This window comes from Periplaneta americana, chromosome 4 (genome assembly GCF_040183065.1).
Source record: "Periplaneta americana isolate PAMFEO1 chromosome 4, P.americana_PAMFEO1_priV1, whole genome shotgun sequence".
Taxonomy (NCBI): domain Eukaryota; kingdom Metazoa; phylum Arthropoda; class Insecta; order Blattodea; family Blattidae; genus Periplaneta; species Periplaneta americana.
Genome location: NC_091120.1, coordinates 5,278,822 through 5,297,676, shown reverse-complemented (window position 1 = coordinate 5,297,676; position 18,855 = coordinate 5,278,822). Strand labels below are relative to the sequence as shown.

At 33.3% G+C, this 18,855-nt stretch overlaps 1 protein-coding gene across 1 annotated transcript; it reads right to left on the bottom strand.

Annotated features, from left to right (window-relative positions):
• Positions 1–947: 947 nt before the first annotated feature.
• LOC138697510 (luciferin sulfotransferase-like) lies at positions 948–18,292 on the bottom strand. The gene is made up of 7 exons (XM_069822810.1): positions 18,162–18,292; positions 15,547–15,785; positions 12,089–12,188; positions 9,954–10,095; positions 7,481–7,601; positions 3,469–3,563; positions 948–1,376 (listed from the first exon to the last, which is right to left on the bottom strand). Exons 2-7 carry the CDS (start codon positions 15,761–15,763, stop codon positions 1,080–1,082), a joined length of 972 nt encoding a protein of 323 aa, XP_069678911.1. The 5' UTR covers positions 15,764–15,785; positions 18,162–18,292; the 3' UTR covers positions 948–1,079.
• Positions 18,293–18,855: the final 563 nt, after the last annotated feature.

Here is an 18,855-nt window from a genome sequence, read left to right as displayed (position 1 = left end):
CAATCCATTCTCTATCATCATATCCCACTTCCCTCAAATCCATTTTAATATTATCTCCCCATTTACGTCTCGGCCTCCCAACTAACACTCTATATGCATTTCTGGATTCGCCCATACGTGCTACATGTCCTGCCCATCTCAAACGTCTGGATTTAATGTTCCTAATTATGTCAGGTGGAGAATACAATCCGTGCAGTTCTGTGTTGTGTAACTTCCTCCATTCTCCTGTAACTTCATCCCTCTTAGCCCCAAATATTTTCCTAAGCACCTTATTCTCAAACACCCTTAACCTATGTTCCTCTCTCAAAGTGAGAGTCCAAGTTTCACAACCATAAAGAACAACCGGTAATATAACTGTTTTATAAATTCTAACTTTAAGATTTTTTGACAACAGACTGGATGATAAAAGCTTCTCAACCGAATAATAACACGCATTTCCTATATTTATTCTATGTTTAATTTCCTCCCGAGTACCATTTATATTTGTTAGTGTTGCTCCCAGGTATTTGAATTTTTCCATATCTTCTAAGGATAAATTTCCAATTTTTATATTTCCATTTCGTGCAATATTCTGGTCACGAGACATAATCATATACTTTGTCTTTTCGGGATTTACTTCCAAACCTATCTCTTTACTTGCTTCAAGTAAAATTCCCGTGTTTTCCTTAATCGTTTGTGGATTTTCTCCTAACATATTCACGTCCAAAAAAATCATCATAACTCTCATAAATCAATAATAATTCACATATGCTCTTATTTCGGCGTCATGCAATAATCTTCTTAAATATCTTCATCCGTACCTTTTGTAATTTATCATTTTTTGGCCCTCTGTTTTCTATCACTCAGAAATTTTACGTACAATTAAGTTTGTACATTTATATTTTTTTCCAATGACTATTTGTAGTTCAAGTGCTACTAATATTTCCACCTTTTATAGAAATTGAGAATTCTGTCTCATTCTTAAAACTTTATTTGAACAAAATCCTATCCCATAATGTCATTGCGTATGTACAGACGTCATACCATGAAATACACATTAAGCGTATCACTTTTCCTATTACAATATATTTGCAACTCTTTTACTGAAGCACATAATCTGACCCCTTTAATTTCTCTTCAGTCCATTTGTCAATTTTTTCAGCATCTTCCATCGTAAGCTCTGCTTTCCAGTTTCCCACTTGGCCTTTTCTCATGAAAGGTTCTACTTTCCCCTCTATCTTCGGCCGCGATTCTCTAGACAACTGTTCTTCCAAATTCGTGGAAGGGTTTTTCTTCATTGACTCGAAGCTCAGATGTTCGCAGAGCTCTTCCAGCTGTCTCGAGTCCAGACTGCGGTTCAGGAACTTGGCAGTCCGCTGCACGACTCCCGGCAAGTCCTGAAGGAAGAAGTAAAACAATTAACAAGAGAACATTTTTGTGTCTGTAATTACTCTGTTAGTCCCTTTCTCTGGCTCAGTGACAGCTGTTTCGGCCACAAATTTATGATACCCGCGTTTGATTCCCGGACAGTGATGTGAAAATACTATATATTGATTGATACTGAAAATACTGTATATTATTATTGTACAAAAATGGGGGTTAGCCCTATTTTACATATGTATGTTAGGGCTATAGTTTTATACACAAAAAAAGATGAGCATAAAGAGAAATGGAAAAAAAAAATTAAATTAGCTTACGCGATGTAAACAAAACGTAAACAATCCGTAAATTGGGCATTGCGATTGCAAAACAAACATCAGGCATCAATTTGAGACATACAAAAAACATTAACAACACACATACGTAACACTTCTATAACACAAATATGCAGCTTTCGTACCATACATCATAAATTAATACACAATGGTCACACAAACACAATCAAACTATAATTACGACATTGCGACGACATCAAGCATCCCATAACTGACTCACATACATAACAAATCAAGCATCCGTTACAACACATACACTTCAACATAGTAACCACACATTTTAAAAATTACAAATTTGGCTCCAAGAAGAATAAATAGGGCACTGTTACTAATTACTATTATTCTACAAGGTCTTAAATACATCTGTAATAAATCTGTGAAATTCCTTTAAGCAACATTGCTTCAGAAGAACTTTTGTTATTGGTGGTAAGAAAGTTGTATCACACATGCTAAGATGGGTTCCTAGCCGGTATCTCTTGCGTTCTTGTAGCGGGCACTCGAATAACAGGTGGTCGACTGTTTGTGTGGGTGTTCACAGGGACATGAATACTGTATATACTGTGAAAGTTTAGTTTTCCTCATCATGCTTTTGCAGGAACATATAGTTTCATTGCTTTTGAAATTTAAGTGCCAACACTATAAACATTATTTCCCAGCACAATTAGACTCATTGACTTCTCACTTTTTATTTTTATAACAATAATTATTATTGTACTCAGTAATAGTAGAGAGTAATAGTAATCCCAGCAAAAAATGTATCTTAAATTTTCATTAAATAATGTTGTAATTATGTTTAACACTTTTATGTTTAACAAAGCTAATTTTTGCAAAATACTTAAACTACACTATAGATCGTAATATTTTGTGAAGTGAAAAATTGATATCTTATATACATGAAAATATTTTTCGTACTTGTACTAAGCAAACGTATAAAATTAATATCTTATGGGGTCCAGCAAAAGACACATCATATGAAAAGTGTCCTGGAACTCATAAAGTTTAAAAAGCACTGTTTTGTAGCAAAAGGTAAATTGTTTCTACCAGGGAAAATAAATAAACTGCTAGTTCAAAGGCTAACGCCTTCAGCAGTTGGGTATCTGATTCTAATGAATACACTGCTTGCATTAGTGACATGAGTATTCGAATAAACAATACAAATCATTAGATTCCTGTAAGTTCTCCAGATATATCTCGATGGTGAAATAAAATCTCATGTATTTTCTTATTGTATGTTCAAAAGTTACCTTGAATTTGGAGGGAAATATAGAGAATTGGATTTAATTATAGGCAAACACAATGTGGTACAAAGTTTCCCCAAATAGTCATGTAACTTGGTACCACCATTAAATGTCAAATTTCACCTAGTATTTAAAATACGATTTTTTTGTTCATTATGTCTCAAATCATAAAATAACCAGTTTTCTCAAATAATTTACTTTTAAACATCAATTTCAATAGAGACTATTATAAGTAAGCATAAAAATATTATATTCGTGTACAAAGCTATCCCAATTGACTCTATGTTTACAGGACATGGCCTTAAGATTTAGTTCCACAAATACATTATATGAAAGATCAATTAAAGTAAAGTGTGAAAATACAGTCTCTGTAAGTGCATGGGTGTGTAAAAATCGTGTCATTTGTTCGGATTCCTATAGATCAGAAATCATTATGAATTTGTGAGTGTTCAATATCATGGAACAAGGATTGTTAATTTGTTTGTTAACACAAAAAAATATTAAGTTAATTAATAATGTAAACATTTTCCACGTACTTTTTTCATTTCTTCGTAAGTGTTGAACAATATGTAAGGCTCATCACGAATTTTCCAGAATTCTAGAATGTGGTCCCATAGTGATCCATACATAACTGAAAAGGAAAATTGAAACATTAGACAAAGAATATTGTGATTCACAAACATTGTATTTTCCTCAAAAGGAATATACGCATGCTTGTAGGATAGTTCCAAAATAATGAACGGGCTTTGAATTTTGTAGTTCTTCAATTTAAATTAAAAAACAACATTGCTTGAGTTCAATAAATATTTTAGGCGTATTTATTCTGTAATTTTATGAATATTTCTTTGTGTAATTTAAATTCGTAATGCCAAAAACTTTCGCATAATTTTTAAGCGGATGAAATATATTATGGAAATGGAAGAAATAACTTCGTTATGGAAGAAAATTGCTCTGTTTCTTTGGAAAAAAAAATAGAACTATAACTTATAACTCTCATTTCTGTGTGTACACAACAAAATGTTAGTAAATCATAATTATTGTTGATAACCTCCAGGGGTCCGCGGACCACAGGTTGGGAGTCACTGTATTAGTGTATTCTTTATTTCACTTAATTCTGTACATTCCCTAAATGAAATATGACCTTATATAGAATTCATTAGTTTTTAACACGTTCTGACCTTGAATTTACTATTCTATGACCTTTCTTGCTCACTCACTCACTCACTCACTCACTCACTCACTCACTCACTTACTTACTTACTTACTTACTTACTTACTGGCTTTTAAGGAACCCGGAGGTTTATTGCCCCCCTTACATAAGCCCGCCATCGGTCCCTATCCTGAGCAAGATTAATCCAGTCTCTATCATCATATCCCACCTCCCTCAAATCCATTTTAATATTATCTTCCCATCTACGTCTCGGCCTCCCCAAAGATCTTTTTCCCTTCGGCCTCCCAACTAACACTCTATATGCATTTCTGGATTCGCCCATACGTGCTACATGCACTGCCCATCTCAAACGTTTGGATTTAATGTTCCTAATTATGTCAGGTGAAGAATACAATGCGTGCAGTTCTGTGTTGTGTAACTTTCTCCATTCTCCTATAACTTCATCCCTCTTAGCCTCAAATATTTTCCTAAGAAACTTATTCTCAAACACCCTTAATCTCTGTTCCTCTCTCAAAGTGACAGTCCAAGTTTCACAGATTCTATGACCTGTCACACCATCACTGATACTGTATTTCATCACATTCTGTCATGGTTCCATTCCTGCAGCATACTCTTCAAAGTCTTTTCTTGATTATTTTGCATATGATCCTCAACAGGGTTGACACGTATTGAATTTTAATGCAATATAATTTTGTTTTAATTTTAATGAGATGTTCGGTTACTTCATTTTTGCGTCTGAAATGACACAAGTTCTTCAAACACGTGTGGTATACTCGGTCCTTTACAAAACTCCCCAAGAAAAAGTCCAGAGAAGTAATATCTGGAGAACATGGAGGCCATATTTCAAAGTAACCATAATTTAATGATAGAAACTGATGTCTCATACAGAAATTCTTGTATTTTATATTGTATTCAAACAACTTCGATATGTACACCCCTAGTTGCACGGTATATATAATCGACTTGCAACCAGTTATTCAGCAACATTCGCGGTGGTCATTTTGAAAGTGTTATTCATCGTGCATGAATCTTCCACATCCTTCTTTAAACATGAGCAATAATAATTTAAATATATAAAATTAGTTCAAGGTTATTAATTAATAAAATCGTTCATATTTTATTGGCTCTTTCTGTATAATGAAGGTTATAAATGTTCGTTATATTTAACCTAAAAACCGGACACGGTAATATAACGTTTTGTTCGCAATCTTATTTATTATGTAACTTATCCCTGAAGTCTACTGATCGTTAGGCTTGTAATGTTGGGGACCAATTACACAAGTTGATTGAAGTATGTACATAGGCCGGGGACGTGAGCTAGTACGAGGACATTGACTTAGTTCTGCGGTCGATTACACGAATAACAAGGTCCTCATAAACAAATCTGGACAGCTATAAAAGTAAATATACGCTACATAGCATTACAAAGATATATTTTTACGTACCTTTCGTTATGTGCAGTATAATTATCATAGAATTATTCGTGGATTTGAGTTTCCTCCTTTCTTTTATTCTGTGTAAATATTTTAATACTATTAAATGGTAAACATATTACATTGTATAAAATATTATTGTTATTAGGGCCTAAGGTATTAATTCTGTACATATTTCATATTTGCATTGTATATGTATTGCATTTATATTTAAACGTAAGAATTGGACATATTCTTTATTCTATGCTATAAAGCAAATGTAAGAATACTATGGAACAAATATGTCTGTCTATCTATCTATCTATCTATCTATCTATCTATCTATCTATCTATCTATCTATCTATCTATCTATCTATCTATCTATCTATCTATCTATCTATCTATCTATCTATCTATCTATCTATCTATCTATCTATCTATCTATCTATCTATCTATCTATCTATCTATCTATCTATCTATCTATCTATCTATCTATCTATCTATCTATCTATCTATCTACCTACCTACCTACCTACCTACCTACCTACCTACCTACCTACCTACCTACCTACCCACCCACCCACCCACCCACCTACCCACCTACCTATCTATATATCTAATCTTATCTTATCTTATCTTATCTTATCTTATCTTATCTTATCTATCTACCTCTATCTATCTATCTATCTATCTATCTATCTATCTATCTATCTATCTATCTATCTATCTATCTATCTATCTATCTATCTATCTATCTATCTATCTATCTATCTATCTATCTATCTATCTATCTATCTATCTATCTATCTATCTATCTATCTATCTATCTATCTATCTATCTATCTATCTATCTATCTATCTATTTATATATCTATCTGCTAGAATGTCTCTGTATACAGTGTGTTAAGAATAACGTTTACAACGTTTCGGGGATAATAGAGGAGGTAAAGACAAATATCTTTTGTAAGTGACAAAACTTTGGCAGATACGCCGTTTATTGTGTACGTAAGTGTTACTGTAATCCATAAAGAACAAGACCAATTGTCGTTTTAGAGGTGGTGCTCAAACTGCCGTCCATTGAAGGCATTGCACAACTGGTACCTTCGCACTGTGGAGTGTCTGCAACGCTCAAAAGGCCAACATTGTCTCTAATAACATGTGCAGCTTCAACAACGCGAGCAACTAAGTCTTCTGCCGTATCGATCGGTGTCTCATAGACAAGACGTTTCACGTCTCCCCACAAAAAAAAATCCAGTGGGGATAGGTCCGGTGATCGAGGTGGCCACGGTACCGGCCTACACCTGCCAATCCAACGATCGGGGAATGTAGCATTGAGGTGGTTCCTGACACGACGAGGGGGCACCGTCATGCTGAAACCATATTCGTTCTCTGATGTACACTGGGATATTTTCTAAAAGTTTTGGTTGGACGTCGCTTAAAAAAAAAAAAAAAACAAAATAATTGCCACCACGGAGACTGTTAGGCAACATACAAGGCCCTACAAGTTTGTCGTGCACAAACAGAACTAATCAGTGTGTGTTGTGACGGAAGTCAAGTCATATATCCTTTAGGCCATCTAGCGGCAAAACGGCGCATCTGCTAAAGGTTTGTCACTTAAAACAGATGTTTGTTTTTACCTCCTCTATCATTCCTGAAACGTTGTAAACGTTATTTTTAACACCCTGTGTAATGTCGCTTGCCACCTCGTATGTTTGTATTACACAATTTACATGTAATGTTTCCGTTATTCACTTCAAAACACTCACCAAATTCCGCTGCAAAAATATGCGTCTGAGAATCTTTAACCTTCGTCATTACTCCTATTGGTCCCCAACATTACAAGTCGATTGATCATTAAGAATTCTCATATGATACACATGGATATATACTGTTCAATGATTTGAAATGACTTGAGTGTTTGTATTCTTTAGTAAATGTCAATTTACTACCGTCTCTATATTACCTGACCCTTCAACGAAGGCCTCGACGAAGTCCTGAATGGTGCCAGTGTAAGCTGTCACCAGCCGATGGTGATGGTAGTAAGACACCGCCACGTCCTTTGCTTCTCGAGCCACGTAGATAATCTGAAATGTGTGAAAGATCATTAGACATTATCATCTAAGTCCATTTATTGACTTTTTGGTTATAATTTATTGAATAAATTCTCGGAAAGAAGGAAACGAGACATATACAGGGTGATTCACAAGCAAAGGTAAAAAATTTAGTATACGACATCTTAGGCCATTTTGAGTGAAAAAGTCCATATGAACATAAGTCCGTTTTCGAACGACGGCGGAGCTAGATAAAACGTCTCGCCCCAATGTGAATCAGACGTTACCATATGCTGCTAACGTGAGACAAGGTCAAGATCGCAATGAATGCTAACATTGGAATCTGCATTGTGAGCGACGTGGATAAGTTCATTCACCTCACAAACCGGGTGATGGGGCATTACAAATGTCCAATCGCCTGCCCTTATCTGATGTAATGACACAGACCCCGCGCATAACATAGATACACTAGCCTATTGCTTATCAGTTCACAGCAGTTCAGTCAGCTACCTACAGTACAGTAGTTATACAGGTACAGTTATCGGAAGTGTTAAGTTGTGTTTTTTCAAGATGCCTTATAAATTTTCGACTGCAGAATACTCCGATATTTTGTATGTTTATGGTTGGTGGGATGGAAGTTCCTTGCGTGCCGTCGCTGAATATGAACGACGCTTTCCGAACAGAAGGGTACCATATCGAAGAGTATTTACTGTCTATGGGGTTGGATGAAAGACTTGGTATAGCAAAAGAAGGTGAAAAAGAGAGAGGCGCTAATCGACCGTATTTTGGATGCTGCATGCCGCATAAAGAACAGCCACGTGCAACTCTCCCGAGCCATGAGCGCGATTCACGCCCGAGCGCAACAGTGCATTGAAGCAGAAGGAGGTACCTTTGAAAATGTGCGAAAACATCGACCCCGACATCGAGAATATTATGTATGTATGCATACGTGAATATAAACTTTAAATTGGTCTTTTATCTGTCTCTAAATGCGAGTTAGTACAGGGACATAATTTTATTTTTACTTGCATTTTTATTGTACCTGCATTTCTGAATGTACTTCACTCCCACCCCTTCACTAATGTCGTTGCTCCCGCCAGACACACAAACTTACGACCGCTGTTGCATTCGAAGTCTTCAAGTAAACACTGCAGTGTATAGTGTGTTTCAGAAATATAGTTGCGTTTCCTATAGAAGAAAGAACCTATATTAATAATATCGCACTAAAAATTATATTCAAGACACGATAAATTCAATTTCAGAGAATATGCTTCAAAATATTTTTAATAATATGCATAAAAGAATTGAAGCCTGCATTGTAATGAACGGCAACCATTTTCAGCAACTTGTTTAAAAATTCAGATTAGCTTTTTTTGAACTGAGGTGGATAGAAGCAAAGGAATGCTAGTGACATTTGTAATAACATGAGTTAAGTGCATCCAGTGTAAGCTAAAGTATCTAAAATTTTAGTGGCAAAGGGATATTTTAATCGCATCACACATTAAAATTTAAATAAAAATTTCACCACTTTTACGAAAGCTTAAACATTTAAACCCCATTTTCTCAAAAGTAACTTAAGTGCACTTACAGCCCTTTACTTACCACCCCCTCAATTTAAACGCACTCTCTATATTGTATGTTAACATCAATAATTAATATGCTAAATAAAGTAGACATTACATAACGAACTTAGCCGCCTGAAAAGTTGAGTTTTTTTTTTTTAATGTTACTACTCTACTGTATTTTGATAAATTCCGTAAAAGTAATGATCAAACTGAAAATCGTAATATCGTATTTCCCTACAACATAAATGGATACACTACTTTTCTCTCCTCCTATACCAAGTAAAATGATTTGTTTACATATTGCACTAGTAACATCAAACTCCTGTAATGGAAGGGGGCAACAGTGTTTCCGAGTATAGCCAGGTTAATGTTAAAAATGTTGGTAAAAATAAAGTGATGTCCTTGTACAATGGAATCCGAAAGGTTTTTGTGAATGAAAGAGCCATATATGTCCGTAACCGTTTGAAAACGGACCTATATTCATATGAACTTTTTGACTCAGAATGACTTCAGAATTCACATCTCAAATTTTTTACCTTTCCTCGTGAATCATCCTGTATTGTAATGTATGTGTACATGTGTAAAAGTATACAAAACATTATTTCCGTTAACTTATTTTGACACTATTTAGCATAAATTTGTTATTAACTAACATAAGTTTTAATAATTCGTTAGTCGTAACGTATGTTGATGAAACGTACATTCTGTTAAATATTCTGTTAAAATGGTCCTAAGAGATCGTTAAGTTTTAACAGATGTTAATGAAACTCGCCATTTGACGTGTGAGAGAGGAAGAGTACGTTAGGTAGTCGCTACTTACTTTGGGTTTGACAGTCCACAGCTGGTACGGCAGCAACTGAAGAGGCAAGTGACTCTTGATGACTCGGGGAGGTTTCAGGTTTTCCACTATGGACACAGTGTCCGGCACGTCCGACTTGCTGCCCTTGGTAAGGCTGCCGAACCTTTCGACACAAGAAAGAATAAGCTGTTAGTATGAGCGATATTATTAATAAAATTATTACAAAAAAATTATTACAAAAATTGCTCAAAGTGGCTTCGTCGTGCCTCAATTCATTCCCTGAGACTGCGTTCCCATTCCATGCTTTCGCGTGCTCTGTTGAAGACGCCTGGACTGTTTCGTATTTGCTCAAATCCATTTGGGATACGCTCTCTCAGAACGTCAATTTTAGGTAAAGAATTTGCATAAGCTATGGATTTTTAATGTCCCTAAGAATAAAAATCCATTGGATTTAAATCTGGCGATCGGGCAGGTCATTCAGTGAATCCCCCTCGACCAATCCATGTTCGCAAAAAACGGCGATTCAGTTGACGATGAACTCTCAGAATAAAGTGAACTGCAACATCATCACGCAGGTACTACGTTCGAAGAATAACATCCAGAGGTAAATAATCCATTAAATGGTCCAATTCGTTTCAGACAAACCACCGATATCTGTCACTTCACTCACTGAGTACATTATTGTTAGTGTGCAAACAACTAAAAATAACACACACACAATCAAATAAACGAAAACAAATCTCACGGCCTGTACTGAAGAAAAAAGTTACAACATGAAAGCAATTTCAATTTGCTGCCCTTCAGGAGTCAATTCAAGGGCAGACTCCTTACTAACTATAGAACTGAGCATTTTCGTTAACCATTTTCATGTGAAAGTTTTTCAGTGTTTTTTTTTTTTTGTTAGGAATTTGTCCCCGGAATATTTAACATCAATTTACATAGACCTGCACACTGCATGTGTACATGTTACATTATTTGCTTTGGATTAGAATTATAAAATTAGTTTTACGGATGGCGACATCTAATAGCTCGCACTGGAAAGAAAACAGGAGGATTGATGAAGAACGAATTTAAAACGCGTGTATGTTGAGATAAAGGGGATAGAATTTTAAAAAGTAAATCAACTTTATTTTTTCGAAAACTTTATTTCTTTCGAATTTTCTTCGGCTAAAACTACTGGGTGTTCATTTCAAAGTGTGTCATGACGTCACTGTTGATGAGTCAGCGATTTGAAACGAGTTTCAGCTTTTGTGTCAGAGAAGTTGTCTATTATTCAAGGCGTTCAATCTGAACTTGAGAACGTGTACGGTATAACTTGAACGTCGTAGCAACAGATGGCGGTCTCTACGGTCTGTGTGCTATCATAACCTCTTTCGAACTGTGTTTTGCGCGGCCAAGTCGTACGCAGGGTAACTTATTTGTTATCATCGGTTGCGTACGGCAACATTCCACAATACAAATCAAATGCTCCGTGTCCATGTTGACCGTCGAAGTTAATGTCAACAAATACGTAAGTAATCGCCTTAACCCTCTCCCCATATCCCGACAGTAAGAAAAAACTCACCTCAGTACATGTTTCGAAACAGTTCACATTCCTGCCACTACCGGCGTTACCGTACGTATCGGTAAGTACTCTTCTGAATGAACGCCGTACTTGCTAGGCAACTTCTCTGGCAGATAAGTAATACACCTCTGCGGAAGTGTAGGAAGATTGAATTCTCTAGACTCATCGACTAGCCACGTGACGGCATACAGCGAGCCATGACACACTTTGAACTGAACACCCAGTACTGCGTTTCACCCCAGGAACTCTATTGATGTAATTCTATGCTTGAAACCTCGTGGACCTCTCCATAAGAGGGCGTCCCCCGATTTTTTTTTCGTGTTTTTGTTAGCCTGTGTTCCAGTGCCTGTAGTTCTGCTAGATGTCACTCCGATGCATGATTGTTTTAGCATCAAATACTTTCATACATGATGTAATGAAAAAGTCAGAATCTACCTCTGAAATTAGGTCTGTTGTAAACTGGATCACAAAAATTTGTATTAATTAAAATTAATTATTCGTAAAAGTTTTGGCATAGACTGTTGCAGTACTCTTGATCTTGTATGAGGGGTTTAATTTTATATCTTTGCTTGTGCCATAAATCTCTACTTACTCCATAAACGGTGATCTGCGTACAATCGAGGTTGCTTTAGCTGCATCGTAGTCCAAATTGTTGACCAAAAGCCATGTCATTTCCTGCGTCCAAGTTGTGCCTACACAAAACGTTGGAATGAGAATCATTTCCATTAATGGTTTTAATGTTGCAAAACTGTAACTTTGCGTAGCAAGATAAGGGAAGGGAAGGTTATTCACAGATCCTATGTTAATCTAACTTCGTAATTTATAATTCATTTTAGCTCAACTAGAAAATTTACTGCTACAGTAAATGAAATCCGATTGATTGTTAAATTACTTGACCCTATTAAAATTATTATTATTATTATTATTATTATTATTATTATTATTATTATTATTATTATTATTATTATTATTATTGCTGTTTCTGTTGTTGGTGATAAGAAAAATACATATTTTTGGAAAAGGACAGAAAATGGCACAATATGTGGAGCCACCGATGTAGCTCAGTCGGCTAAGGCCTGCCGATCCAGAGTTGTGATCGAGAGAGGTTACGATTCCCGCTTGGGCTGCTTACCTGGTTGAATTTTTTCCGAGGTTTTCTCGAACCGTAAGGCGAATGTCAGCTAATCTATGGCGAATCCTCGCCCTCATCTCGCCAAATACCATTTCACTATCACCAATCTCATTGACGCTAAATAGCCTAGTAGTTGATACAGCGTCGTTAAATAACAAACTAAAAAAGAGCGTAAAAATAGTTTATAAGAGAATTCTTAAGGCACAATTACTTAGCAAAACTGTTTTCACCAGATTCGGTTTTGTTTAAAATAGAAACTTTTTTGTTGAAACCGAAAACAATTTTGTTTTGCCAAAAGCACTTTGTTTAATAAGGTTTTTGTTTCGTATTTTAACATTCGTCCTTGAAACGGAAACTTTTCTTCTCCCGAAAACATTAGAGCAGTGGGAGACAAGGAGCAGCAGCAGTCTTGCAAAGGCGGTGGGAGTGATGTGGTTGTGGTGAATGGCACTGGATGAAAGTTGCTTGTGCAGAAGACAAAGGCAAACATTTTTTGTGGGTATATCTAATAAATGGAAAACGAGGAAAAGAAAATATTTTGCAGAAATATATAATTGAACTACGGAGTGATAATAATAAATTCTGTAGCTTTACAAGAATATCTGTCAATACATTTGGTGATAAATACAAGTTATAAAATAACAAAAAGGTAACATTGGGTTCACAAATCATGATCCGGCTGTGTGCATGGTACAAAAACTTGGGGAATATACTTATTTACTTATTTATTTACTTATTTGTTTATTTACTTATTTATTTACTTATTTATCTATTTATTTATTTATTTATTTATTTACTTATTTGTTTATTTACTTATTTATTTATTTACTTATTTATCTATTAATTTACTTATTTACTTATTTGTTTATTTACTTATTTATTTATTTATTTATTTATTTACTTATTTATTTATTTACTTATTTATTTACTTATTTGTTTATTTACTTATTTATTTATTTATTTACTTATTTATTTACTTATTTATCTATTTATTTACTTATTTATTTACTTATTTGTTTACTTATTTATTTACTTATTTATCTATTTATTTACTTATTTATTTACTTATTTGTTTATTTACTTATTTATTTACTTATTTATTTACTTATTTATTTATTTACTTATTTGTTTATTTACTTATTTATTTATTTACTTATTTATTTACTTATTTACTTATTTATTTCCTTATTTGTTTATTTACTTATTTATTTATTTACTTATTTATCTATTTATTTACTTATTTATTTATTTACTTATTTATTTACTTATTTATCTATTTATTTACTTATTTATTTACTTATTTGTTTATTTACTTATTTATTTATTTACTTATTTATCTATTTATTTACTTATTTACTTATTTCCTTATTTATTTATTTCCATATTTATTTATTTACTTATTTGTTTACTTATTTATTTACTTATTTGTTTACTTATTTATTTACTTATTTATTTCTTTACTTATTTATTTATTTACTTATTTACTTACTTATTTGTTTATTTACTTATTTATTTATTTATTTACTTATTTATTTACTTATTTATCTATTTATTTACTTATTTATTTATTTATTTATTTATTTACTTATTTATCTATTTATTTACTTATTTATTTACTTATTTGTTTATTTACTTATTTATTTATTTACTTATTTATTTATTTACTTATTTATTTACTTATTTGTTTATTTACTTATTTATTTATTTACTTATTTATTTACTTATTTATCTATTTATTTACTTATTTATTTACTTATTTGTTTATTTACTTATTTATTTACTTATTTATCTATTTATTTACTTATTTATTTATTTGTTTGTTTATTTACTTATTTATTTATTTACTTATTTATTTATTTATTTATTTACTTATTTATTTATTTATTTACTTATTTATTTATTTATTTACTTATTTATTTACTTATTTGTTTATTTACTTATTTATTTATTTACTTATTTATTTAGTTATTTATCTATTTATTTACTTATTTATTTACTTATTTGTTTATTTACTTATTTATCTATTAATTTACTTATTTATTTATTTACTTATTTATTTATTTACTTATTTACTCATTTCCTTATTTATTTATTTCCATATTTATTTATTTATTTATTTATTTACTTATTTGTTTACTTATTTATTTACTTATTTATTTATTTACTTATTTATTTATTTACTTATTTACTTATTTACTTATTTACTTACTTATTTCTTTACTTATTTATTTATTTATTTACTTACTTATTTATCTATTTATTTATTTACTTATTTATTTATTTACTTATTTATTTACTTTATTTATTTATTTACTTACTTACTTATTTATTTATTTACTTATTTACTTATTTATTTATTTACCTATTTACTTATTTTTTTATTTATTTTATTTATTTGTTTATTTATATATTTGTTTACTTGTTTATTTATTTTTAAATTGAATTTAGATCATTGTTCTTCCCCCACATGGCTTTTATTTTCATTTTCATTTCTTACCCTTCCTAACAGCGGGTAACTTGTGTTTGTTAATAAATCAGGATATTCCCTCAAAAGATTTGCGAATGTTATTCATGGGGCAGAATCCATTATAAAAATTAAGAAAACCGAAGCAATAACACTAAAGCATACCGATAACGAGTGAATGTCTATAAACAGTTGAGCATCCCTTGCGATGTGGTGAAAGAGCATAGATGACACGACTGCGTGCTCACATTTAAATGATCCAGAAGGCTGTGTAGATGAGTGCGTATTCAAGTGAGGAATGTTTTAATTCTTACGAAAATGAGTACATTGTAATGGTTATGGGTGTACAGTCACAGAAAGTGTTCGTACTCATGAGTAGAAACATCGATAAAATATTTAAGTTTATTAAAATACTGATTATCTAATAATGACCTTCAATTCAAGTTATACTCACCGCATTTTGGGTACGTGACTACCCAGACGTCGTCCTCTCGAACGCCCAGGCGTCGAATCCTCTCTGCTTCTTCGACATAGCCAACGGGCAGCACACACCCAGACGGCCAGGCTTTGCAGAACCCGCTGCTGGTCACTGACTGATTAGATTTGAGGTACTTATCAACGATTGGTCCATGGAAGTCCTCAAATATTATATCTTTGCCGTCATTCTCCATATCGATGTCTGAAGACACTCACCTGTGAACGAATTCCACAAAAGGAATGTTGTATGCATAGTGGTCAGTTTTGAATGGGAGCTTGTGGCACTTGTTTTTACGTTCACAACGTCATAGGTTTGTTTGCAAAGCCTAACCTAATACAGATGATTTTAATTATTGACTAATTTGAGGTACTTTCAAATGTCTGAATTTCGCAATTTGTATTTTAATTTTTTCAACCATGTCCATTTTTAAGAAGATGCATTATTCTGTCACGTGAACAAGACACTTCTGCAAGTGTGGAAGAAAAGGCCCCATAGCCTTAACACTACCAGAATTGAATAAATAAATAAATAAATAAATAAAATAAAAAATTCAAAAATACAAATGCAAACCACAACACAAAAATCAGAACAAAATATAAATACAAAACACAAAATAACAAGACTTTTTTGCATTATAGAATTACAAAACAATAACATAAACACAAAAACAAAACACAAGACATTAGATTAGAACAAATTAAATCACCTTCAAGTCCTAAATAAAACAATAATTAAACATTTAGTACAATAAAAATATATTTTAATAATAATAATAATAATAATAATAATAATAATAATAATAATAATAATAATAATAATAATAATAATAATAATAATTCAGGCCTTCCATGCAATTACAACTTAACGTACGTTACATCGTTTTTTTTGTTTCTAGCATATATTGAATTCCTAGTAACACAACTCCATCCTCACAAAATATTATTTACCTCCAACAAACACAGCGCCATCTACAAACATTTGAATATCGTTCTACGCAATGCTATTATACCAGATTAAAAATATTTGATATTCTGTATCTCAAATTCAAGATTTTGTACATAAGTTCTTGTACACACCTGTAGAGCAACGGTTAGCGCGTCTGTTCGCGAAACCAGGCCCGGGTTCGAATCCCGGTCGGGGCAAGTTGCCTGGTTGAGGTTTTTTTCCCTGGGTTTTCCCCCAACCCAGTATGAGCAAATGCTGGGTAACTATCGGTCCTGGACGCCGGACTCATTTCACCGACATTATCACCTTCGTTTCATTCAGACGCTAAATAACCTAAGATGTTGATACAGCGTCGTAAAATAACCTACATAATATTTTGTTCCAGAGGACATCTCAATTTATAATTACAAGTTTTCTTATTATAACAACTAAGTAAGTTATTTTTTAATTTCGTAATTGTTAGAGGAGAGCCTTTTCTCCGTTATTGTCAAGTGACTTCCATATCAGACACTACAGAAGTTTACATGCGACGGAACTCCGACGTTCAGTTCATTCACTCTGTTTGCTGTATCAGATTTTCAATAATTCCACACCTATTTACCTAGTTCCTCGCTTCACACTTTTAGCATCCCACCACAACCGTGATACACATTCACAGCGTAACCTTGTTCTATCAATTCCATTCCATCAACCGCCTCTCTACTCTGCTTCCTTCACAATACACACAGCTCGTTCCTGGAATTCCTCGTCACAGGAAATCAGGAGCAGTCGGAGTGTAAAATCTTTTAAGCACACTCTACTTAGAAATGTTTTTAATGAACAGAACTAGACTCTTGAGGAAGTTTCTAAGTAGTCTTAAATGACCAAGTTGTTATTTTTTTCTCCTCTCTCTTCTTTTTTTTTTATTGTCTTGATATATTACTTAATCATTTGTATTTGTATGCCATTTAGTACGACTTTGCTAATCAACATTTTATGTCTTGTAACCCACATGTATTCTCCTATTAGTATATTAACTGTATAATATATCTCAAGTGAATTAATCGTCGAATTTATCTCGAGCATTTTAGGTCTTATAAATTGTGTGTGTGTGTGTGCGTGCGTGCTTGTGTTTTTTTCCCCTTATGTTATGTAACTGATTCTGATTATGTGTAATTTTCTACTTTATTTTATATATTATGTAACCGATCTTGACTATTTGTAATTTTATTTTATGTAACTGATCTTGACTATTTGTAATTTTCTATTATATTTCATGTAATTTCTAAGGTATTTTCTTTTGTGTTGTTTTGTAATCTAATTTTGTATTTCATGTATATTATTGAGACCTGGTTGAGTGGAAGAGAAGGCCTCATGGCCTTAACTCTGCCAGGCAAAATAATCTTACTACTACTACTACTACTACTACTACTACTACTACTACTACTACTACTACTACTACTACTACTACTACTACTACTACTACAGTAAGGTGGAATTTGAACTATATCGGTCCACTTAAGACAATACAAGACATTATATTAAAAACGACAAACATTCCACAACACAGAAAGAATTTATCACTCTAATATAACATCCAGTCAGCTTTATAACCATTGAGTGCATAAGGTGTAACTATGAATAAAAGTTATATTATTTTACGGAACCTGGATCGGTGATATCAGGATAAAGCGATGCACTCCACACTTCCAGTCAACACGAATCTCACGCACAGACTGATAATATTAAACATTTTCTGATAAGATATCTCGGAAGCGCTGCAGCTATCAGCACTGGGATGAATTTGCTTTAAAATGTATGCTGTAGATCCCATTACTCACCAAAACAGCGGCGGTCAAGCTGTGTTTGATATGTACGCAGATAAGTGGGAGGTTAGGGGGCAAGGAACAACTCACTGTGGTCGGAACAAGATGCATGTGATTTGTGAAACGAAAAGGAAAATCTCAAATCACAATTGAAATAAATAATTACAATTTGAAGAGTTTATAACTGATATTAATAAGTAAATAATATTATTATTAAACAATTAATTGGCGGCCGGTTAGCTCAGTTGGTAGAGCAGCTGGCTACGGACTGGAAGGTCTGGAGTTCGATCTCAGGTGGTGATAGGATTTTTTTTCTCGTTGCCAAACTTTCAGAACGGCTCCGAGATTCACTCAGCCTCCTATAAAATTGAGTACCGGGTCTTTCCCGGGGGTAAAAGGCGGTCAGAGCGTGGTGCCGACCACACCACCTAATTCTAGTGCCGAGGTCATGGAAAGCATGGGGCTCTACCTCCATGCCTCCTAAGTGCCTTCATGGCATGTTACGTGGATACCTTTACCTTTTTTACCTTTTTTT